The sequence below is a fragment of the Lontra canadensis genome, unplaced genomic scaffold, assembly GCF_010015895.1.
Source record: "Lontra canadensis isolate GAN:19392208 unplaced genomic scaffold, GSC_riverotter_1.0 scaffold21, whole genome shotgun sequence".
Classification (NCBI taxonomy): domain Eukaryota; kingdom Metazoa; phylum Chordata; class Mammalia; order Carnivora; family Mustelidae; genus Lontra; species Lontra canadensis.
This window is the reverse complement of record NW_022631015.1, coordinates 19,152,983-19,178,347: the sequence shown is the minus strand read 5'-3', so window position 1 is coordinate 19,178,347 and position 25,365 is coordinate 19,152,983. Positions and strand designations below refer to the sequence as shown.

The 25,365-nt window shown below is 40.6% G+C and overlaps 1 protein-coding gene across 4 annotated transcripts in view; it reads right to left on the bottom strand.

Moving 5' to 3' along the window:
* The window catches only part of CDKAL1 (CDK5 regulatory subunit associated protein 1 like 1), a 628,275-nt gene that overhangs the window by 391,815 nt on the left and 211,095 nt on the right, over window positions 1-25,365 (bottom strand). For all 4 annotated transcript variants that reach the window (XM_032861632.1, XM_032861630.1, XM_032861633.1 and 1 more), the window contains one exon: window positions 18,316-18,436. In XM_032861632.1, coding sequence (XP_032717523.1) covers window positions 18,316-18,436 — 121 coding nt within the window. The remainder of the gene's footprint in view (window positions 1-18,315; window positions 18,437-25,365) is intronic.

Sequence of the window (25,365 nt, the reverse complement as noted above, 5' to 3'; positions counted from 1 at the left end):
TTTGCCCTTGGAACTGTGTGGTCATGGTGCTATCATGTCTCACACACAAACCCACCCACGCAACAACCAGTTTGACATTCAAGTGACAGGTGCTTTACATGAGAAAGATAGAGCACTGTCAGAATTCTGTTACACACTTACTCCTTGTGTTTCTCTTTAAAAGATAACCAAATTAACTGTAACCTATGCAGCAAAATGCAAATTTCGCAGCAACCCATAGTAAAAAAGAAGTCAATGCAACGTAAGGAAACGTGGAGTGAAAGAAACAACCAACATCAAAATGAAGTCAATCGGTGATGACCTTCCTACAAAACTAAGATTCAAGAAGGGAAATCAGGCGAAGAGAATAAATCAGACTTTCTCATCCAGTGTCCCAAGATAATTATCTACAGAAAATAATCTGAGCGGTTATTTTCTAAATTCTCCCGAGGATGGTACACAGGTATTTACCAATCTAGAAGTCTAAGAAAGAAGTTAATTCATTTTACACAGTGAATGCCGCCGAACATTCAAGTATTAGGTTCAGGCTTCATTCTCTCACAGAACACACCCTGCGAAACATTGAAATACATATTGAGGAAACGAGAGAGACTTTAGAATGAAAACATACCACTGGCATTTAGAAACTGAGTCCTAAAAAATTGGGGGGCGCTTCCATTTGCCAGTCACTATTAGATGCTAAGGATACAACACACACAAACCTACAGGGAAAAAGAAAGGTAAAGAGTAGAATCAGAAACACAGACAGGAAAGGCAAATAATGCACGAACAGAAGATGAATGCGAGGAGATACAAAGTCTGGAATTCTTATGGAGGTTCTCAAACAACAAAAGAGAAGCCTTGAGTCGCAATAGCCTCTTTATCCCATTTAATTCAATTCTCTTAATAGAAAGATAATTTCGCAACATTCCACTGTTCATTCACCAAACATTAATGGCCAAAATGATACCATTTTCTGGTGTTTCAACCTATATATACTTAAATACAAACTAACATAAAATATCGATTATACGATGTCTCGCAGACAACAAAAGCTTCTACTCCTTCCCCAAGCTCTAAAATCCTGAAGTGAAGGTGCACCACCCATCAGAGTAGCCTCTTCTGTCTGTCACAAACCAAGTTCTCCTATGAGCAGGTGTGATGTGCAGGGCTGCCAGACTCCAGGGGGCCTCAGTTTCATCATCTACGAAACCAAAATTTTTAATCTCTAAAATCCTTTCCGGCTCTTATAGCCTCTGAATATATGAATCTGACCAAAGGGTTTTTAATTATCCAAGAATAGAGTTGTATGGAGAAGGTGTGTGGGCAGTTGGTATTTGGCCACAGGGCTACAAATAATAAAGGAACTTATTAAATAGTTTGCAAAGTCTATCCCTAATTAAAAGGGGTTTTTCCCCTCATCTTTGACAAGAAAGGCCTCAGACCATTCTCATTAGTTGGCAAGAGGTCTCGGGCAATACAAACCACTAATAAAGAGTTTAGATCAACCTGCAGCTCCCTATGCAAACTGTCGTGTCATCCCACCATCCATGTAAACATTCAGCAAGCACATGTTACAAAGGACACACCTATATACTTTCAGTGGATATATTTAAATTCAACTAGTTCTTTCTCACCTACTGCACCAAAACAAGGAGGTTTTTTTGTTTTTAAGATTTTTAATTATTCCGGAGAAGAGCACACATGTGTGCCAGCACACAAGCAGGAGGGGCAGTGGGGGGTGAAGGAGAGAGAAAGAAACCCCAAGCAGACCCCCCACTGAGCACAAAGCCCCATGCGGGGCTCGATCCCAGGACCCTGAGATCACCACAGGAGCCAAAACCGAGAATAGGACACCAACTGACTGAGTCACCCAGGCACCCCCAAGTGACATTTTTTAATAAAACACCCTAATTATATAAAAGTCAAAGATGTGGGTTCCAGGCATTACTTCATCCATTCACTCACTCATACAAGTGTTTGGATGGTTCAGTGACCGGATTACCCAAAATGGCTATGTTGTTTTAGAAAGAAAGAATGAACATACATGGGGTTAAAAAAATAAAGAAAACACAGTCTAATTAATGATGAGAATAATAATAGCAATCACTTAGACAGTAATTATGATTTGCCAGATGATATTCTAAACTATGCATAGATATACTTAATGCTCACGAGAAGCCTATGAAAGTTATTATTACATATTATGAACGTTCCCACTTCAGAGATGGAAACCCCGATGCACAGACAAACTTGCTCAGACTTACATGGTGAGCACTGGTGCCAGGATTTAGACCCAAGCAGTTCGGCTCCAGAACTACACTCCTTATACTATGCCCAATGGCCCTTTATATTCGGTATATGAAGCTTGCGATTTTTAGCTACATTTATGCTAAGATGGTAGCTCTGGGCACATTATTTAACCTCTTTAACATCAGTTTCCCTAAAATGGGGATAATAATGAAAACTTTTTAGTGGAATAAAGTATGTATCCTCTTAATTGTTGGCACTGTAAATGGCAATGTTTTAGAAAGCAATTTGAGGGGCACCTGGCTGGCTCAGTCAGCTGAGCCTATGACTCTTGATCTCAGGGTGAGTTCGAGCACCATGCTGGGCTCAGAGCCTACTTAAAAAAAAAAGAAAAAAAAAAGCCAGTAGAAAGTGCTTTGAGTTTATATTATATTATCTTGTAAGAACCCCATGAAAGCACTCTTTGACATAATTCCACTTCTTTTAATTCATCCTAATGAAATATATTTGCAAATTTATGCTTTATAATATGCAGTAGAGTTGACCCTTGAACAACACAGAGGGGTAGGGGCACCAAACCCCTGCACAGTCAAAAATCCACATAAAACTTTTGACTCCCCAAAAGCTTAGCCACTGTTGACCAGAGAAGCCCTACCAATAACATAAACAGTCAATAAACGCATATGTTGTTTGTTATGTGTATTATAAACTGTATTCTTACCAAAAAGTAAGTTAGAGAAAAAAACATGTTATTAAGAAAATCATAAGGAAGAGAAACATACATTTCCGGGGCTGTATGAATGCTAATTTAAAAAATCCACATGTAAGTGGACCCATGAGGTTCGAACCTGTTTTATTCAAGGGTTAACTATAGCACATGTTAAACAAGCCAAAGTTAACTGCAGTCAAAACCATCAGAAAGGAAAGAAAATAAAAAGACAAAGGTAAATTTATGACGTATTGTGTTCTGAAAAAAAAAAAAAAGGACACTCTAGCTTTATCAAAGTTACTTTTTGGCTGTTATTAATATATCTAAATTCAGAGAAAAGGCTCTTCCAAACGTCCACTCTTAAAAACAAATAAATAAAACCCACAGCTGATCATTCTATACTAGATGCAAAGAAAGAAACAGCAATTGATGGTACTGAAGACCGAAATGTCTAAGAAATCAAAATATCTTCACGATAATGGCTCCTCAAGGATGGACAGGATACACAAAGATGGAAGAATGGTAAGGGAACTGAGCAATAATTTAGAGAAGACAAAGGGATTGCAAGATAAGAGACATCAGAAAATACGGATATGGCAGGATCAGTCAACCAAAGTGGTCCAGGAACCACTAAGATCTAATCAAAGCAGTGCCGGGTTAGAGAAACCGAATTAAGAAATGAGGCAAGCCATAGCCATGCTGTGTCCAATTAGCGCTGTGGGGTAGTACCAGGAAAATATACTATGTGTGAGTCATAGAACAGTCGTACCATGAGCGCTGGATTCTGAATTAGGGCAGGTATGGATAAGGACTTAAAAATCAAACACCAAAGAAACCCGGGAATGCCTGTACTATTTTCTCCTCCGTCACGCACTTATGATAATCTACCCTGAGAATTCATGGTAACAGGTCACAATATGCCTCCAAGGAGCCACTAGTAGGTGTCTCTGAATGCCAATGAACCCTGCGCCGGGGGCACGCAGAGCCCCACTCCCTCCTGGTGGACATCTGGCGCAGACAGACGTCTCTTTTTCAAAAATCAGTTCAACGTGTCAACACCAGCGCTGCTGTTGACAGTGTCTCTGTCTTTATTGATCTGCTTCTTATTTTATACATAATTGTAAAATTTAGGTAGGAAAATAAACAAATAAACCTAACAGTGGAAATAAGAATGAGAAGGAAGCTAGGGTTGCCGAAAGCTGTCTGAACAGTTTCACTCTTTGGAAATAAGATCAGAGGCTCTTAGTTTAACAGAGTAAGCAGAGAATAAACACTGAAGGGACCATAGGTTGCCCAAACTCTGTAGTGAGAACAGTGTGTGAGCACAGTGAATGAATTCCCAGAGGTAATCCACTAACCAAGAGGGTCCCACTAGCTCCCACATTCCATGTGGTGAACACTATTGTGGGACAAGCCCATTTGGGGCCATCCTATGTTATTTTTCTATATATCTGTGGTCATTTCTAGGTACACGACCCTAAGTCACAGACATATACACTCCATGGAGACCAAAACAGAATTATTTACCAGTTAACTATGCTACACTGGGACTTTCAGGGGGCAGGGATAAACTAGGCAGGCCTTGCTTCTTTCCCTGCGCTCGGAGTGCCTGATACTTAACAGAGAGCCTGCGAATGTTTGCTGAATAAATGAGTGAAGGAGCATAGGCCAAACGCATATACAGACAAACCAATGAATTAAGGCAGACCACCAATCTTGAGGTCCTCCAGGCACAAGGTGCTACTGGTCCTAAATAAATCAATCCATCCTTACATACCATTCTCGTAAATCTGTAGAGGCATGTGGGGGGAACGAACCAGAGAGATAGGGAAAGGGGGTGAGGGAGGAAGAGAACAGTCTTAAAATCCCGGTTCAGACAGTTTACGTTTTCCTCAAGAACTATAATGGGGGCACCTGGGTGGCTCAGTTGTTAAGCATCTGCCTTTGGCTCAGGTCATGATCCCAGGGTCCTGGGATTGAGCCCCACATCAGGCTCCCTGCTCCGCGGGAAGCCTGCTTCTCCCTCTCCCACTCCCCCTGCTTGTGTTCCCTTTCTTGCTGTCTCTCTGTCAAACAAATAAAATCTTAAAAAAAAGAAGAAGAAGAAGGAGGAGGAGGAGGAGGAGGAGGAGGAGGAGGAGGAGGAGGAGGAGGAGAAGGAGAAGAACTATAATGGAATGTTACATAAAAGATACTTTACAGGGTAGAAAGACCTTCCTCAACCCATACTACCTCTCACAATTAATAGCTATTTCAAGGAGAACCTAAGAAGAACTAAAATAGACATCACAAATCACGAAGCTTCATATGCTGTTGGAAAACACAGAGCAGGATTTTAAAAAATGACCTTGCCTTAAACCCAGGTTCCTTAGTGAATTTACAGAAAAACAGATATTCCTCACAGACTGCTTCATCAGATAAAGTAAAGGAGGCCGTAACTACATGCACTATTGCTTTTTTAAAAAGCCAAACAAAACATTCTGCTTTGTCAGGGTTATGAAAAATAAAACAACTGGTGTTACCATGCTGAGATGTAGAAAAAAGAAATTTTTTTAAGTGGTTTCCGGAATAAATATGAGATATGTATTATTTCGGGGTTGAAAAATTGACAAGCCTTTATCCACAATCATATGTGTAATCCAATTATCCTTAATTAAAGTTGCGCTAGACAAGTTTTAGAGGGTTGTTTTTTTTTCCCCTCCCTGATAAGGATTAGAAAGTAAGTTTTCTTGAAGCAACAGGAAAATTGACAGATGGGAGCTCTTTGGATATAGCCACAACCTCCACTCCCAACATGCCCTTCCCAGTGCAACTCCTTTTCATGCACCCTAACTCAAGCACTGGTTAAAAAAGAAAAAAGACGAAGACGAAGACGAAGACGAAGACGAAGAAGAAGAAGAAGAAGAAAGGAAAGACAGGCAGACAGATGCAGGAGTCCTTAATCTCTAAATCTGTGTGATTTAAGCCCCAAATGAAAACATCAAACTAGGGAACTCACTCCACTGGATAGACCGAACGCACCTTGAGAGGCATGTGACCAGGATCCTCACCCACCTCCTTCTGACAGGACATTCTCCTTTTAAAAATCTGGGGCCCACCGCATCACCCCCAGGTTTAGTACGACATCCCCACCCCTGTAGTCTCAAACTTCAGCTCCCACTGGCATTCCTTTCAATTAACTCAACAACTGCAGTCTGAATGGAAGGATAAAAAACTGAGCCGGCCACCGCCGACCTCGGGGTCTACAGGAAAAAGAACTGGTCAGATGAAGGGGTTCAAGTCCCAGGCCTGCCATTGACTACCCCGTGGTCCTCAGCAAACTGCAACCTAATTAAGTCTCACATTTCTCTTCTGTTTCATTGCAAAAGTAGTAAACTTAATAATGATTACACGGAACGGATGCTATAGGCTAGGCAGTGTGTTAATTACTTTAACAGATGATCTTTCAATTCTCACAACACTATGATTATCCTCATTGTGCGAGTAAGAGAATAGAGCCTGATGGAGGGCTTGAATAATTCACACAATGTCACTCGGCAAATGATGAAATGAGGAGGCCCAGATTAGAACCTAAGCAATCTCAAGCCCTCAAGCCACCTCTCTCTTTCCTCTCCCTCTCTTCTCCCTCCTTCTTCCTTCCTCCCTCTCCCCCCTTCCTTCCTTCTCTCTCTTTCTCTCTGTCTTCCTTCTCCCTTTCCCTTACTCAGAACACCACCACACTTAACCGACTCATCATTCCCTACAGAGGACACGGCCTGCACACAATCCCCATATGCGGCAACTCAACACCGCTGTTCATGTGTGTTTTCCCACCTGCTGAAGTTGCCTTTGAACCCACCGAGGAGATAAACTTTGAGACACAGTCTGCATAGGCACTTTCTGTGAAAGTCCTTAACAACCGCCACGGTCCTGACCTAACTGTCTCCTCCCGTACTGTGGCACTGACAAGGCTCTAATCGTTAAGGGCTTGTTTCACTCTCCCGTGGGAGCCTTGAGGGCAGACGCCAACACCAAATGGACGCATCCACCCATCCTCATCACATAACTTATGTCCCACCACATCTGTTGAGTAAATAAATGTCCGGACAGGGGGCTCTTTGATTTTCTTAATGAACAAGCAGAAAAGACGTCCACACATGCAATAAAATAAAAAAACTTTCTAAACTGTAAACACATCTGTAACTATTTATAATTAAAGTATCTCCTCGCCATTACAATCCAGGAACTAACTTGAAGAAAGTGTCAGCCATTCTACTCAATTAACCAAAACCTAAGGTTTTCTTAAGCTTCACCCAAATTTGAGTATCTTTAAATTTTCAGGTTTTTTTTACCTTCCTCAAACCGCATATTTTTGTTTAATTAGAAAAGTAGTAAGCAAGGTGTACTTTTTACTTAGAGCAATGGTATATCCTCCAACATGCTAGCATTTGAAATGCTTTTTTAAAACCAACCATTTCTTTATATATAGTTACTAGGACAGTTATGTATTCATCCCAAAATTTTCATAAAACAGTGATAACGTAAAGAAGAATTTACAAAATTTAAGATTAAATCCCCATCCTAATATGGCCTAAAATTTCTAGCTGGGCCTCTCATTCAAAGGCATTTATTATACGAGCATTTACATGTTCTACTTAATGATAATTACTTCACAGGTGTGAACCAATAGTGCCATCCACTGTTCTTACGAGTGATCTTTCCCAAATCCCGTTTTATAAGGCACTAAAAAAGAGATGACTTTAAAATCTCATGTCAACAGTATTTAACTGAAAATAAGGTATTTGGGAATTTCATCAAAGATATCGACAAAGCGGCAAATTTCAGGACAACCAGTTTTTGGATAAAAGTAAAAATGTAACAAGTTCAAAATTGCCATAAATACTTCAATTTCACACATTTAATTGTTTGAGATAAGTTTCACTTCATTCATAGTCCCAATTACCATATTCTCTTTTTCTGCAAAACAATCGTCTAGAGCAAGAGAGAAGTAATTAGAATTACACTCCAGTTCAGCCAGAAAAAATGTTCTGCATTTGAGTAACACTGCTGTCACTAAAATACTAAAATATTTATGAGGTGAATACTGTGAGCAAGACACTATACCAAAAGCTATGGGAGAAACTAAGATTAAATTTTTCTAAGTCTGTCATTCACTTACCAGTGAACAAGTGATGTTGGCTATTGATAAGCGGATGAGGGACAGAATGAACTGCAGCCCCAGAAACGTCCTCGCCTGCACAGTACAAAGGATGAAGAGAGAGGCGCCTGGGGGGCTCAGTGGGTTAAGCCTCTGCCTTCGGCTCAGGTCATGATCTCAGGGTCTTGGGTTCGAGCCCTGCCATCGGGCTCTCTGCTCAGGGAGCCTGAGCACCACCCCCCCGCCTGCCTCTCTACCTACTTGTTATCTCTCTGTCAAATAAATAAATAAAATCTTTTTTTAAAAAAGGATGAAGAGAAAGGAAACGGAGGAGTCGTCTCAGGGAATAGTGGTAGAATGGTAGAGCAACATCAAAATTCAGAGGAAAATACTTATTAAAGTACTCATACTGTGCCAGGCGACACATGTAATAGGTAGCATGTGTCTCCGTGAGCAAAGAGATCAGCTCCAAGAGGGATCTAATTTATCTGAGCCACCCAGCCAGAATACAACACTGTCTGTGACTCCAACCCCAATGCAGAACTCTCTCCAATACGCCACGGACTCCACTGCCTTCTCCAGGAATCAACTGATGTCACATTCCAGGCTCGTGATCAGGAGATAAGGTTCTTGGCCTCCATAAGTTTATAGAAGAATGAGAATAGTAACAGCTCTCTGCTCATCTGAGGGACATGCTAAAAGAGCAGTTACAACCTCTCGATTCAGGTCCCATATGCCACGTGAGGACTTCCACAGTTTACTTCTGAAAGAATCTAATGTAAAGAGCATCATCCAAAATGTGCAAGTCCTTTGAAGCTACAACTCCAAAGAACAGTGTCTCTTTTCTAGTGATTAATCAGCAAGACTACCTTCCAGAGATTACCTGTGGTCAACAGCAGAGGCTTTGCAAATTAGCATCATAAATGACAGAAATAAGTTTTCACTTGTGAAAGTAGTGCCCAGCTACTAAGGACACGGGGCTAACTCCTAGGACAAGAGGTATTAGAAACAAGATCTAATTAGTGAAATCAGTGGCACTCAAGGTAAGCAGATTGGCTAAAATAGTCTCCACAACATGGTAAAGGATCTTTTTACAGTGTTTCTCAAACTATAGTTACAGGCCAGGATTTTGATTTCCAATCTCTTGTAAATCATTATTTTTATAAAACACAATGAAAATTAATTCTAAGATATTGCAGCAATGGTAAACTATCTTTAAAGTTTCTAAGGTGTTTGCTCTCAATTTCTCCACCTGTCACAGAGCTGCCATCAGTAGTTAATGACCCACCTCTGGTCCATGAACCACACTTTGGGTCGCCCTGGCTTGGACATTAAGGATATTTTTCTGGCTTGGTCCCTACTGGACCATCACTCCAGACACTGGTAGAGGATTCTGACTGAGGCTGACCACACTGTCTCACTGGACTCTAATGAAGCTTTCATGCAAGGTGTGTTTTAATCACCCGAAAGGAGAGAGAATAAGGACTTCACCAGGCTTGTAAGAACATCTGGACCGTGCCAGCTTGCTTAGTAAGTTCTTATTACAGATTTTGGACTGGGACTTGCTATCATTAGAGCCTGACAGCTGGGTTATAAGGAAGCAACTAATCCCCACTGGTAGGGACTACTGTCTATCAAAAAACTAAACTAAACAAAATCCTAAGATTTAGTTGTACATAACGAAATTGGCTTGGGTTAATTTGCAGTCATCGGTGCCTGATATACAAAAAGCCAATAGAGACCCATAATTTTTAAATAAGAGAATGACTATATAGTCTGCCAAATCCTTTCTGGGAAATGTCTTATCTTGGGATTCTGCCTCTTAGAGAGAGGTATTATGACCTTCTAACAGCTGTGTCTAAGGATGGCACCGAAGCTGAAGGAGCTATTCTCAAGACAGCATATTCAAAAGAAAGCCATGATTTATATCATCAGGACACTGGAACAACAGTCTAGCATGAACTTAAAAAAAAAAAAAAAATCTTAATCTCTTTACACAATGCTAAGAAAAAAACTCAAATCGTTACTGAATATACTAAAATATGCAGTCATTTTGAAGACATTTTAAGATTTTCCAAACCTTGTCCTCACACAATATGAAAAGGATTCACCCTAGTGAGTGTGATCCCACATATATTCAACCTTGTAATGCATTCTTTAGAACCTTAATTAAGAGCTTTTTAGCATGCTTCTAATTAAATATCTCTAAAAATGTTTCTTTATACAATGTAATCTTCTGAAAGCTCTAACTTAACAGTAAGAGAAAAAGATGGAATTTGAGGTTTTATTTTCCGCACACGGTACTGACAATGGCGGTAGTCCTGTTGGAGGTTAAAGGCCATGGAAACCGTTTTACTGTGTGGCCGCCACTGCAGCTCATAGAGGGGCAGTGAGGAAGTGCCTGAGTGTCTCACAGCTCTCCAATTCAAGGTCTGCGGGTCCCTGCTGTGCACCCTTAGCCCCTAGAAAGATAGTCATACTGCGATCTAAAATCATTCCCTAAAATACAGAATAGAAAGAGACCCAAACCCTCCCCATCCAGGAGCTGCAATTAAGTCTGTGTTTAGAGCTGTGTGTTTTGGATTAGTTCATTTAATGTAGTTACCTTTGCATATATCGTAATACCTAACACAATACCTGGTAATGTGTAAGCACATGATAATTGTATTTTCAAATGTGATTATGTCTAGTTAATAATGATTGCATGTTGTAATCATTAGAACCAGAAAGGTAACAAAATGTTATTAGTCGTGATTATATTTCTCTAAAAACAACTCCACTTATAAAAAATAAATTGTTGTTCTTTCATTCATTCAGATTCAATTCATTCAAATTCATTCATTCATTCATTCAAATGTTTAGAAAGCACCTATGAATCTAGCACTGGGATAGAGAAAGAAAGTGAACACACTCAAGTTAGCTTTTTTCCCACAAAGACATGATGCTACAGGTGGAAAAAAGTAACAGATACTTTAAAAAATGATAATAAATTCAAGTATGTAATCTCAAAGAATATTAGGTGCCCCCATGAAGATTCCCATATACCATCATTTTATGTCTGACAGATGGCAAGTAACAAGAAAACTGAGATAAATCTTAAAAGAGAAAGTATTAGTAAAATATTACAGGGTCAGACAGTATTTTCTTAGATTTGCTCAGCCCAGGGGAGGGTTATTCCCTTCAAACTAGGGATAATCTGATAGTAGGACTTAAAAAGCAATACAACTTCTATCAGAACGGCAAAGCAACATCCAACTCTGGGCTTTGGAGGAGCAAAAATTGCCAAGAGACTGTCAAAACTGATGACTTTAATAGTGACAGAGAAGGCAAAAATGAGGCACAGATTTTCTTTATGGTCCACTTTCCAACCTCTGACTTTTTGTCTCTACAATACCTAGGACCTTCCGTCTCCACTCCTAGGAAAAAACAAGACAATCACACACATGGGCCCCTAATAAAACCTGAGCTTTCCAACCTCAGCATACTTCTTCTGTCTATGCACAAGATGACTCCTTATTATAGGGACCACAGTGTTGGATGGACCCTTTTTTTTAAACTCTACTTCAGAACTATAACCCCATTCTACCAATTTAATGAAAAAAATGAAGCACTTTGGCATAAATCTTCAAATTTTTATCTTTACCTCAGAAACTAGCTTATTTCCGGCTGGATATTTAATTCGGATCTAGCATGTGATGTCACTTCCAGTTTACAGAAAGTACATGGCGTGGAATAACAACCAAACACCAACACCAATGGGAGGAGGAGAGGGGAGAAGAGTGCTGACAAATCCTAGGGAGGGAGCCTGGTATTCCCATGAAGTGCTCACCCCATCTCGAGTCAGGGCCATCAAAAGATCACAGTATACCAACAAAACATAAAGGGACAAAACACAGAAACACTACCCTCTATTTCACCTACTAGCACAAAAGAACAGAACCACTTTCTATACAATCCATTTTTTTTAGATCTTTAAGAAAAAGAACTCAGTCCTACCCTTAGGCTTACTCATGTCCTTTACTCCTCTGCCTAAGGACGCACAAAAGTGTCCTTCGTCCTTGCCAAGGCTTACCCTTCCATCTGTATACATGATCCTACTGAAACAGTTCCTGCTGTCAATATATTTCTGTTCCTCACCCCCTGCCTCTAAACAGGCCCAGGCAGAAACATCTTTCCATTCTCTAGAGTCCGCTTCTCTGCCTTTAAACTCCTCAAAAGAGTAATCTTCCTGAAGCAAAACTTACTAATTTTGAATCTGGTTTTTAATTTGCCCACTCTCCTGAAACGGTTCAGCTATGTCAACACAATTTCCCCTGAAGGGGCCAAAAGCAAGTGATGGGATGACGCTCCCTATTCACAAACCCTCGTCTCCGGCTACTTCTAGTTCACAGATGACTCCTCCCATTTCATATGCACCGGCGGGCATCGAGCACTCAACCTTCAGCGACTTACCCACTCACACCTCTTCTCTGTGGCCTTGTGTTCCCATCCCCCACCGGTCTTCGGAACTCCCAAATCAATGGTTACAAGTAATTCCACTGGGGCATGCCAAAGCCCATTTTCTTTCTTTTTTTTTTTTTTTAAAGATTTTATTTATTGATTTGACAGAGAGAGATCACAAGTAGATAGAGAGGCAGGCAGAGAGAGAGGGAAGCAGGCTCCCTGCTGAGCAGAGAGCCCGATGCGGGACTCGATCCCAGGACCCTGAGATCATGACCTGAGCCGAAGGCAGTGGCTTAACCCACTGAGCCACCCAGGCGCCCCAAAGCCCATTTTCTTAACTGTGACACAGTTCTGCCATCCTTACTCTTCATTCCTGGAACTACACTCGGGCCCTCAGGCCTCCCTGGCGGGCTCGCTGTAACGGTCGCATAAGTGAGCGCCCCGCACCTGTCTTCCAACACCAACCCACGTTACAGGCTGGTACCTGCAACATCATCCTACTGCCCAGCTACGATTATTTCTCACCTCTGCTCCAGTCGTCAGTGGCTCTCCTATCCTTTACTACCTGAATTAAGTGTAATTTCTCACCCTGGGGCAATTACACTCTTCACACAAAAGATGATTTATCCCACTTTTCCTTGAGTTGGAAACATCAGACTGCCTGGAGAAAATTTCCTTCTTCACAAACAACTCCCATGGTCCACTCATACACCTTTGCTCATTCTTTTCTTTAACTCCCGCTTTCTCATCACACCTGTCCTACTCCCTGGAACTATGCATGCCAACTGGGAGTGAGAGCTGACATTAAAATACAGGGAGTATCCCGGATCATCCAGGTAGCTCCAGTGTAATCACTTAAAAGGGGGAGAGGGAGAGAGAGTCGGAGGACAAATAGAATACCGCAGGCTTTGAAGATGTAAGGAAGGGACCATAAGCAAGGAATGTGGGCGGCCTCCCGAGGCTGAAGAAAGGAAGTAAACCGATTCTCCCCAACAGCCTATAGAACGCAGCCCTGCCTATCCCATGATGTTAGCACGGCCAGACCTGTGTAAGATTCTGACTTCCGGAATGGTAACGTAATGAATCTGTGAAGTTTCAAGTCACCCAGCCAGTGGTCATTTGAAACTGACGATACCTCCATCCAGATGCATCACAATTCTACCTGTCCTGCAGGGCCCGATTCAAAAGTCTCTGTAATGCAAAGATCTTTCGGCTCCCACGAGCTCCCTCTCTGCCGGCCACACTGGAGAAGCTTCCCTGCTCCTCTGCACCCACAAAAGTATCTGACGGACGTTAACACGTAAGTCTCGGTCTTAGCCGCTTTCCAGGTACGTGACAATGGAAAAGTCCCTTAACCTCTCTGCACTTGACTTTCGTCATCTACTAAAAACCAATCTGACGAGGCTGTTGTGAGGATTCAGTACAGGAAAGAATATGCACTTCGAAGACTCGTGTCTGGCACACAGTAGGCACTCAGGTCGCATCAGCAATCACCATTAACTTCCTTCTCACCTGTTTGTCAGAGTCGCGGTCACATCCCTGTCTTATCCCCACACCAGACGGACACGTGCCTCGCCACGCTTCCTCGGCAGGGCGTCTCTGCCGCACGAGAGACAGTCTAGAAGCAGGAGCTGTACGAGGCAACCGGCAGCTAACCTCGAAAAGCTCGCCTCGGAAAACAAGAAGAGTGCTGCAAACTGCAGCAATGACTCGAGCGGATCAAAATTTATCTACTCGACACAGCAGCTATAAACAGAGATGGGTAACTGGATGCCAGAGAGAGGGTTTAGGAGAAAAGATAAATGTTGTTGAAGAAATAAAAGGCACCCTCATTAGAGACTGTGATCTCTCCGCTCCTCCAGAATCTCGCGTGACCTGAAATGTTTGACTTTTTCGCTGGTAAAGCATTAATACAGTCCTTATGCTCCTTTAGAAATGTAACAAAGCAGAACAACTTTGTAGACTCTAATAGTAACTTCAACAATTTACTAACACACACAATAAAACTTGCTGCTAATGTGAGCCCTTTCCCAAATGGAGAATGGACAAATTTATATGAAATTTAAGATGCCCATTTTTAATTTGAAAGCAATAAAACTTTGTCAAGATTTTGATGGAAAGGATTATTTTCTCTTGAGAGGAATACTTACGGATATCCCTCTTTCAAAACATCTGAACGTAAGTTTAAAAAAAAGAAAAAGCAATGAGCTGCACCAGAGGTAAGAAATAAAATCCAAGCTAAGATGTTAGGAGTGATACTGTGACAAATGCCCACGGGGATGCTCTCACCTGAGAGCAAATGATAAGGCCACAGCTGATTCAGGGAAGGGATTAGTAGTCAGGGAGGGTTAGAAACTCAGATCTCATCCAGAGATAGATAGTATGGACTACATTCTCTTAACATCAAAGGCATATTTGCTAATTTACTTACTAAGGGGAAATTCTATATGGTAATATGAGAGAGTGATGGCAAATATCCAGTGAGCTTTAAAATGTCCGATGCTTGATTTTTGGCTCAGGTCATGATCTCAGGGTCTTGAGATCCAGCCCTGTGCCAGGCTCTACACTCAGCAGGGAGTCTGCTTGAGGACTGTCTCTCTCCCTCTCCTGCTGCCCCAACCCCCACGCTCATGCTCATGGGTGTGCATGCCCTCTCTCTCTAAACAAAATCTTTAAAAAATTTAAAAACTTAAGAGTTTATAGTGTAGCCTCATTTTAAGAAACACTAAATCCAAAAGAAGGGAAACCCAAATAAAAACCTCAAAATGTTTCACGTAATGCCATTTAAAATGACTACCTAAAGCAAATTTATCAATATTTCTTATGGCAACAAAAGACAGTGATGGCCTTAAAATAAAACATGTATAAATAAATAAAACAAATTATTGACTGCATACTCAACTTTGGAGCAGACACTGACCTCAGAGATAATAATATAATGATACCTGAAATACTTCCAGAGCCCAAGTAGCCTACAATTTAAAATAGAAATTATGCAGTCTTACAGGACCATAACCAAGATAAATAGGGAATACGTAGGTGCGTAGTGGAAGGAGAGATGTATTCAGCCCAATCACGGAGAAAGGAATAAGCAGTCACCCCAAAAGAGCACAGGGAAGGATTACCAACATGGTGAATGGGGAAAGGCTAAGACATGCCAAGGACACCAGAGGGCGTGCACAGGGGACTGCAGTCAAGACAGAGGAGAATCTTGAGTTTGGGAATCTCAAGCCGGTCAGTGAGACTGAACCCTGGAGGGTGAGGCAGGGAGCAACCACATGAAGACATACGGAGAAACTAGAAAAATAAAGCATCTTTGAAAACCAACAGTTAAAAGCAACACTCCAGAGGTCAACAAGAGGGGCAAAGTCACCTCAAAGAAATCAAATGGATCTATTTGACAGACCCTAAAATATTAACATGCGTAAAGAAATGTATCTTGGCGAAAAGGGGATGATCAATCCTATATGGGGGAAAAAAAGAGAGAGAGAGAGAGAGATTCACAGAAACACTTGACTTTGCCCTCCTAAAGACATTGTTCAGGAGAAAGCATGCTCAGCCAAACTCCAAGTATTACTGTCCAACTGGTAAGGCAATCTGTTCTGTGAAGAGAATTTAGCATAAACCCATTAAACTTTCAAATTATAAAAATCAATCATTCATTCATTCAGTAAGTAAATATTTATTAAATCCCTGCTGTGTATGTTCTTCCGTATTCTAAGGATACAGTGGTAGGCGAGAGAGTCGAAAATTCCTGCCATCTTGGAGCTTATGACATGCCAGTGAGGAGAGACGATTAAAATACAAATGAACTCGTTATCTATTTCAATAATGGGAAGTGCTACAGAAGAAAATAAGGCAAATATGGACGATGGGGAATGTGGGGATATGGCGATTTTAGGTAGAAAATCAGGAGTAAAAAGAAAAACTGCGGTACAACTGAAAGGAGCAGGAGAATGGAGACAGAGGGAGAAGCAAACAGCCTTATGCCTCTGATTTGGCTCAGGCACAAAAGCGAGAAGATATTAGATGCTCCAGTCAACGCGGTAACGACATTTCGCACTACTATACCCTGATTTAATCACGGGCCTCTGAGCTTGAGGAGTGCAGGTCTCTGAATCTTCGGTGCTGAAGGCCAGACATTGGTCCCAGACAAATTCACCAAGGCAAATCAAAGTCACCCCAGGCGGCTTTTTGGGAAAAACCAAATGACTTCTTCAGCCTTCCCTGATCTTTGGCAGTAGTGAGAAGGATTAAGCAGAAGGTGATAAAACTAGAGAAAAGATGACCAGTGACGACAGAGCTGGGAGTGTGTGGGGGGAGACGGAGGCACCGCTTAGGGAGAGGAAGAACGATGCTGGAGAAGGAGAAAGGCAAGTTCACCGGCTCCCCACGGGAAACAGCATGAAAGATGCAAAGGACAGAGGAAAACAATATTAAAAAAGAGGGAAGGAAGCCGAAATCAGAAAGAAGCAGGACGGGGCTGCCTGGGTGGCTCAGCTGGTTGAGTGTCTAAGTCTTCACTTCAGCTCAGGTCATGGTCCAGGATCGTGAGTCTGAGCCCCGCGCTGGGCCCAGGGCTCCGCGTACAGTCTGCTTGAGAGTCTCTCCTTCTCCCTCTCTCTCTACTCACCCCACCCAGGCGCGTTCTCTCTCTTAAATAAAATCTTAAAACAAAAAAAAGGGCAAGATAGCTTAAGCCTACGCAAGGCGGTTTGATGAGTGGAGCGACTCCCATGACTTAAAGAAGAGGAGGCCTTTGCCTCATCAGACTTCCAGACTACACTAATATTGATGACAAACTCCATTAACGCAAATAAAACAAAGTACAAACGAGCTCACCAAGAGTCAATAGTAAGGTCAGGAACTTCAGACTAAGATATGAAATTAAGAGTGCTTAATATTCAGTTAACAACGCTTATTTTTAGCTCAAAGCTCATAAGGGCAACATTTTATTTTATTTTATTTTATTTTATTTTTTAATATTTTTATTTATTTATTTGACAGAGAGAGATCACAAGTAGACGGAGAGGCAGGCAGACAGAGAGAGAGAGGGAAGCAGGCTCCCTGCCGAGCAGAGAGCCCGATGAGGGACTCGATCCCAGGACCCTGAGATCATGACCTGAGCCGAAGGCAGCAGCTTAACCCACTGAGCCACCCAGGTGCCCCTATTTTATTATTTTTTTTTAAAGATTGTATTTATTTATATGAAAGAGAGAGCACACAAGCAGGGGGAGGGGCAGAGAGAGAGGGAGAAGCAGGCTCCCCGCTGAGCAGGGTACCCAACACAGGGCTTGATCCTAGGACCCTGAGATCATGACCTAAGCCGAAGGCAGACACTTCACTGACTGAGCCACCCAGGCACTCCAAGGGCAACACTTTAAAACATGAATTTCAGAGAGTTCATAATTAAAACATGGTTAGTATCTCGGGCATTATTTACTGTAATTCTATTGAAAAAACAAAGATGATGCATATATTAATCATTCCAACAACAAAACTCTTTTTAAAAAATATTTTAACCCAAGGGCATGGCTGGAAAATGAAATCCAAGTTTGTTAACAAGAAGATGTCAGAATAATATTAATCAAAGGCCTAAGACCCTGCTGCAAATCAATGTGTAACTTCTACACAGGGAACCTCTAAGAGGGAACTATGTTCATGTGATTTAGAGCTTTTTGATTTTTTCTTTCCCGTGAAAATGTTCAACTGCTTTATTCTGTCCCATGTCCAGAGGGAAAACCTAAATTCACGGAGTATACTGAGTATTTTATGGGTAAGTCTGAGAGACACTTACCCGGTATTGATGGAAATGATTTCTATCAGCGGATTCTTCCTGATCTTTGGCAAATCCAATCGTGCCCCACCCAGGCGCTTTCCATTGTCCTTTTTCTGACCCAGCAGTCTCACAGAGTGACCTCCAATGAAAGCATAAAAATACACGACAGCGTCAGCCACAGAACTTCAATTGACTGCTCTCAACAAATGAGTTAATATTTTCATGTACCTTCTGTTATGAAACAAACAACAAAATATACATAAGATGGAACCATTGACCTAAGAAATACTGCCAAAGGGAAAAACAGCTGTGTGCGCATCCTGCAGTCAAAGTTCTTTGCTTAAAATATTTGCACATTTCAACTGTACAGATGACGGAAACAGAAACATCCTCAGAATGTCATTCCATAAGGTACGCATGCTCTCCAGCGGGGACCAGGTATGTAATGAAGCAGGAAGAGTTTACCTGACCACCAGGCCTGCCAACCAACTCACTGTTGGGGAATTAAAAAAAAAAAAAAAAAAAAAAAAAGTGCAAAAGCAGACTATCTGCTCAAAGCAAACAGCACATCAATCTGCTCAAAGCAAACAGCACATCAAAGAAATAAAAAATTAAAAGGCTGGGATAAGGTGACACTTTAGGGTCAGATTTTTTTAAGACAAAAATTTTTAGACTTATTTTTTAAAACTATTATGAAAGAAAAACAGACTATTTCTAAGAGCCATGAAAAATTTTATAATTTTGAAATTTTGAATTGCAGTGGTAGAAAATACGGGAGAACAGTACTAAGACTTCCCGTCCCCTTCAGATTCTCCAATTATTATTTCTTCCATGCTTACTTTGTCCTTTGCTCATTATATACATAGTATTTTTTTATAACTTCACTGAGGTACATCCTGTAAGATTCACTCCTTGCAAGTATACAACTTAATGATTTTTTTTTTTAAAGACTTATTTATTTGACAGAGAAAGCTCCCACACACAAGCAGGGGGAGCAACAAAGAGAGAGGGAGAAGCAGGCTCTCCTCTGAGCAGGGAGCCTGGCCCAAATCTCAACCTTAGGACCCTCGGATCATAACCTGAGCCAAAGGCAGACACCTAGCCAACTGAGCCACCCAGGTGCCCCCAATTTAATGATTTTAAATTAACACATGCAGTTGTACAATCATCACAACAACCCAATTTTAGAACATTTCCATCACCCTAAGAATTCCCTCAAGCTTATTTACAGTCCACCCTTGCTTCCATTCCAAAATATATCACATTCTGTTCATCTGTTGACCAGCTGGCGGACATCTGGATTGTTTCCAATTAATACCTATTAGAATAATGCTTGCTTCTACGAATATTCACATACTAGTCTTCATGGGGACATACGTTTTCATTTCTCCCGGACAGACTCCCAGGAATGGAACTGCTGGGTCATGTGGTCAATTTCTGTTTAACTTATAAGAAACAACTGTTCTCCAAAGTGGTGGTACCATTTTATATCCTACCAGCAACATATGAGGACTTGAGTTTCCCCACACTGTTAACGAAGTCCTTATAGTTGCAACTTTTTTGACAACAGCCATTCTAGTGAGAAGTAATCCAGTATTGTGGTTGGAATGAACATGCATTTCCATAACGACTAACGATGTTGAGCACCTTTCCACGTGTTTATTAGCCATCTGCATGTCTTGTGTGGTAAAATGTTGGTATGGTTAATTTTTATGTGTCAACTTGACTAAGCCACAGGGTGTCCAGACACTTAACCAAACATTATCTTTTGTGTTTCTGCATGGTGTTTCTGGATAAGGCTGACATTTGAATCAGGAGACTGATTAACACTAGTGGGCCTTATCCAATCAATCCAAGACCTGAATAGAACAAGGAAGCTAAGAGGAAATAACTCCCATCTGACTGCACAGCTGGGTCATTGCTCTTTGCCAGCCTTCAGATTCTGACTGGGATACAGGCTCTTCTTGGTCTTCTTCTTTGAGCTGCAGACTGAAACTTACACCATCAGCTCTACTGATTCTCGGGCCTTTGGACTTGGGCTGGACCTACACATCAGCTCTCACAGAGCGTTGGCTTGCAGACTACGGTCTTTGGAATTCTCAGTCTCCAAAATATTTCCATAATAGCGTGAGCCAATTCCTTATCATACATTTCTCTTCAACAAATCCACCCACCCACACACCCTATTGGCTGTTTCTCTGGAGAACCCTCACTAATAAAAATGTCTACTCCAGGAGTCGGCCAGTATTTTAACTGGAGTAGCTGCCTTGTTATAGAGTTCTAAGAATCCTTTATTCTGCTTACAAAACCTTTGTCAAGTATGTGATTTGTAAATATTTCTCGCAGTCTGAAGCTTACAGTTTCACTTTCATGATAGTATCTTTTTAAAAGTAAATGCTTTTCAATTTAATGAAGTGTACTTTCTCAATTTTTTCTTTTCTAGCTCATGCTTTTGCTATTCTAGCTAAGAACTCCTGGCCTAGCCCAAGGGCACAGATTTCTTCTATACTTTCTTCTCAGTGTCTTACTGTTTTAGGTCTTAGCCTTAGGTCTAGGATCCAATTTGTTACTTTTTGTGTATAAGGGTCTATACCCTTTTGTGTATAAGGGTCTAAGTTCATTTTTTGCATATGGATATTCAGTCGTCCAAATGCCATTTCTTTTCCCTCCTCCCTCTTTGTGCTATTGTTGTCACACATATTAACAGCTGCATAAACCCCCAAAACACAGGGTCATAATTATTGTTCTAAACAACTGTATAGTTTTTGTTGTTGTTGTTGTTTGGGGGAGGGAGCAGAGGGAGAGAGAGAATCCTAAGCAGGCTTCACTCCAGCACAGAGCCCAACACAGAACTTGATCTCATAAGCCTGAGATCATGATCTGAGCCGAAATCAAGAGTCAGGTGTTTAACTGACTGAACCACCCAGGCGCCCCACAACTATATAGTTTTAAAATCTTTACAAAGGACTTAATATTTAACCACATATTTAACCATTTCTAACAATCATTCCCTCCTGCGAATTCAACTTATCATTTGATACTACTTCCTTTCTGCCTGAAGAACTTTCTTTACTATTTCTTGTAAAGGAAATCTACCAGCAACACAGATTCTTTGCTTATTTGAGAGTCTTTATTTTGCTTAATTTGTGAAAGATACTTTTGCTGGATATAGAATTATTAGTTGACAGGTTTTTTTTTTCTCTGAGCACTGAATAGAGCTGATCCTTGAACACTGCAGAGGTGAGCAGGCCCAACCCCCAAACAGCTGAAAATCCACATATAACAAAACTTACCTGCTAATAGCTTACACTGTTTACCAATAACATACTCAGCTGACTAACAAATATTTTATATGTCATATGTATTACACACTTCTTACAATAAAATAAGCTAAACAAAATGTTAAGAAAAGCATGAGGAAAATACACATACAGCACTGGTCTGTAAACAAATCCATGGAGAAGGGGACCACACAGTTCAAAAACCATGTCGTTCAAGGTTCAACTGTCAAAGGTCACTGCCTTTGACTCTGTTGCATCTGATGAGAAGTCAATTATCGATCTTAATGTTGTTCCCCTTGTACATAATGTGTTACTTCTTTCTTATGCTTTCTTGGATCTCTGTGATTTTCCTACCTGCAATTCAGGTAGCTTTTTGGCTCCATAAAGTAATGTTTTTTTTTTTTCTTTTTTCGTTTTGTTTTGTTTTAACAAAGTTTGGGAAGTTTTCATACAATACTTTAAAAAAAAAAAATTGGGGAGGGGCACTTTTTCTGTATCTCCTTCTGTAGCTCCGTGACACACTAACTGGTCTGCTGGATGCTGCCCCACAGGTCTTTGAGTCCCTGCTGATTTTTCTTGTTATTCAGAGTGGATCATTTCTATTTATCTGTCCTCAAATTTACTGATTTTCTTCTGCCATCTCAAACCTGCAATTGAGCCCCTTGAATGAACATTTAATTTACTGTACTTTTCAATTTCCCCTTGGTTCTTTTTTATCCTTTCCATCTTTTTTGTGATTCTGTATTCGTCACTGCCATCATCCTTTCCTTAAAGGCTTTTGACATGATTTTACTTAGCAAAGACTTGGGAGTCTTTGCTAACTCCAACATTTTTGGTCAAAGACAGTCTATACTGACTGGTTTGTTTTTCTTCCTGCATATGGGTGTACTTGCTTTCTCTGCATGTATCGTAATATCTTGTTTAATATAGAACACTGTAGATAATATATTGTGGCAAATTTTAATTCAGACAGCACCCCACCAAGGACTGTTGTTGGTTTTCTTTACTAGCTTACCTAGACTAAATCTATGAAATCTGTCTCTCTACAATGAAAGGTTGTCCTTGCCCCTTCTTAGTTCTCCATATCCACTCCCCTCCACCAAGCATGACTTCTTAGGGTCAACTCTGTATCTGCATAGCTTTTTATTGAGGAAAGAATGATCACACATTTGTTCAAACACCACAAGCCAATGAGATTTCTATCTGCTGATGGAACTGTGTATGAGCCAGTGACGTCACTCAGAGTTAGGGCCATTTTTGAGTCCGCCCCACCTTCCCGGGATGTGCGTGCAGGCTCCAGCAGGCTGGTGAGTGTGGGTGGCTGGGCCCACTCCAGACTCTGCTGTGCGTGTGCACAACCCCCAATCAACTAACCGTCCGTGGAGACTTAGCAAGCCTCCTATCACTGCCTCACCTTCAGGAAGTTCCTGTTCAAATCCTGGCTAGTCCACCTGTCCACTCTTCACGCCAAACAGTCTCCCAGTTTCAAGAAGGTAGATCCACAGACCCTCCCTGTTACTTGCCATCAAAATCTCCACTTTAACGAACAGTTCTTCAAGTCAACTGAGCTGCTTGTTTTTGACGTCCAGCTTTACTGCTGCTCAGGAGGAGATCTGCTGACCTCCACACACAATCATGTAGTAAGCAAATCAAAGCCAACTTTTTCAAAGCAATTATTTAAAATAACTTCAAATACATAATTAGTACAATTATATATATATATATATAATGTATATATATATACATAATAGACAATTATATACATGCTTCATCATCCTTCGTTTCAGAAAGATACATTGCTTCCATGTCTGTCTTACAGATAGCTTTTCATGACCAGAAGTAATAAAACCATCAGTCAAAGCGTTTTTGCAGTAATCACTTTAATAAGAAACATTAAGTCCTTCATTCATTCTGAAAATTCTTGCTCTGCTGTAGAAACATAGCTGGAGTCAAGCAAGCATTTGGCACACCAGATTTCACAGATCTTCAAGATAAGTTCAACTCTTCAATCAAAAGTCCAGTTAATGAAGAGGTGAGCAAGACTGGCATGCTAACATAATAGTTCTCTGAGAGATGCCAAAAGTTCAATAATGACTATGCAAAGGCATGCTATCTCTACACTAGCATGAGACAAACTTCATTATATCCTGCTGAGATTTCAGTAAAATGCAGCCTGCACTAATAACATTAGATAAATTATTCATCTTCACTATCTACATGCAAATAAAGGAACATATCTCTGCCTGATGATATAATGAGTTATTTTCCAATCCAATGATTCATTAAAGAGCAGAAGAACTAACAATAGTCTGGGTTTTTTTTTTAATTGAAAAATATAGTACACTGAAGACAAAGTAGGAAATAACATAAAAGTCCCTCATTATATCTGGCCAAAGATGAAAAGAAGAAAATTCAACCACAGAACAGTTGTTTTTTTTTTTTTTAATGGACTAGAGGAATGAAACTTTTATTTGCTATAAACCAACTCATTTAAGAATCCTTGTGCAAACAGACTGCTGTTTCAAATTAATTCCCTAAGTGTAGAGACCACAGACTAAAAACATATACTGCAAATCATTACCTCTCGATGCACAGTTATCAATAATGAAACCATCTAAAACAAATTGAAATTTGATAGACTAAAAAATAAAAGTGAGGTGATGTGTTTGGGAAGAACAGGAGAGAAAACAAGAACGTTGGAACAGGGAAACATGCTCAGGGAATAAAGATGTGAAAAGTAAAAAAGGAAATTTCTGGAGCAATTTGTGCTGCAAATGAACATGCCATTCTTACGACGGGACCACGAAGCAAGGAGCACAATTACACACTCACACATTGCTTCTTTGTTTGATCCCTTCTGGCCACTGAGGCCTCGCACCGTGATGGGGAAAGCATGCAGCTCAGTGAATACTGATTTATTTTGTGACTACTGTGAATTTCATCACCCTTCATGGCTAGATTGAAGAGAAAAGCGGGGGGGTGGAATCAGGACAACAGAGTCTGAAAGAAAAACAGAGTGAAAATACCCGTTTTGACATCACTTCAATCACACAGAGGAAGAAATTAAAGGAGTAAGTATTAATAGGAACAGATGGGAGGAATGATGCTCAGTATGACCAGATCAACTGATAATAACAGGAGACCACCAAGGAGATGGTGATAAACACGTAAAGTGATTAAAACAGAGATAAGCAATTTTAATACGAAGATTTAAAAAAAAAAAAAAAGCAGATTGCCTTAATATGCAGAGTGGGACACACTCAAAAGCAGTATTTCTGAAATCTTCTCTTTTCCATTCTAAATGTAAATTTACATTTCATCTCCTATAAATAATGGTCAGATGTGTCTCAGTGGGTTTATTAACCATCTTTAATAAACATCTCCCTAAGTCATTACTCAGCAATGTCACAAAAATTCACCCCTGTTAAAACCAAATTTAATTTTAAGCCTGAGGCTTTCAGCGGTTATTTTTCAATCAGCTACAAAACCTTGATTCTGTGCTTGTTTTTACATTTGATCCAGTCCACAAAGAATGTTACTAAACAATTTTATGAGCTAAAATTATTATGTATTGCAAAATTTTGAGCCAGAAGCTAATTTTTAAACATAATCCATCATTATATGCATATTTATAAATTCATAATAAGGAAAAAAATCTATGTGGGGAAAAAACGGGTCTGTTTTGTACAATAATCGTTCTATTAGTTGAATCAACATTCAATGCTGTGTCGAAAGCAAAATATCTTTCCCGAATTCCACAGTGCTAAACGTTGAGAACATTATGGAA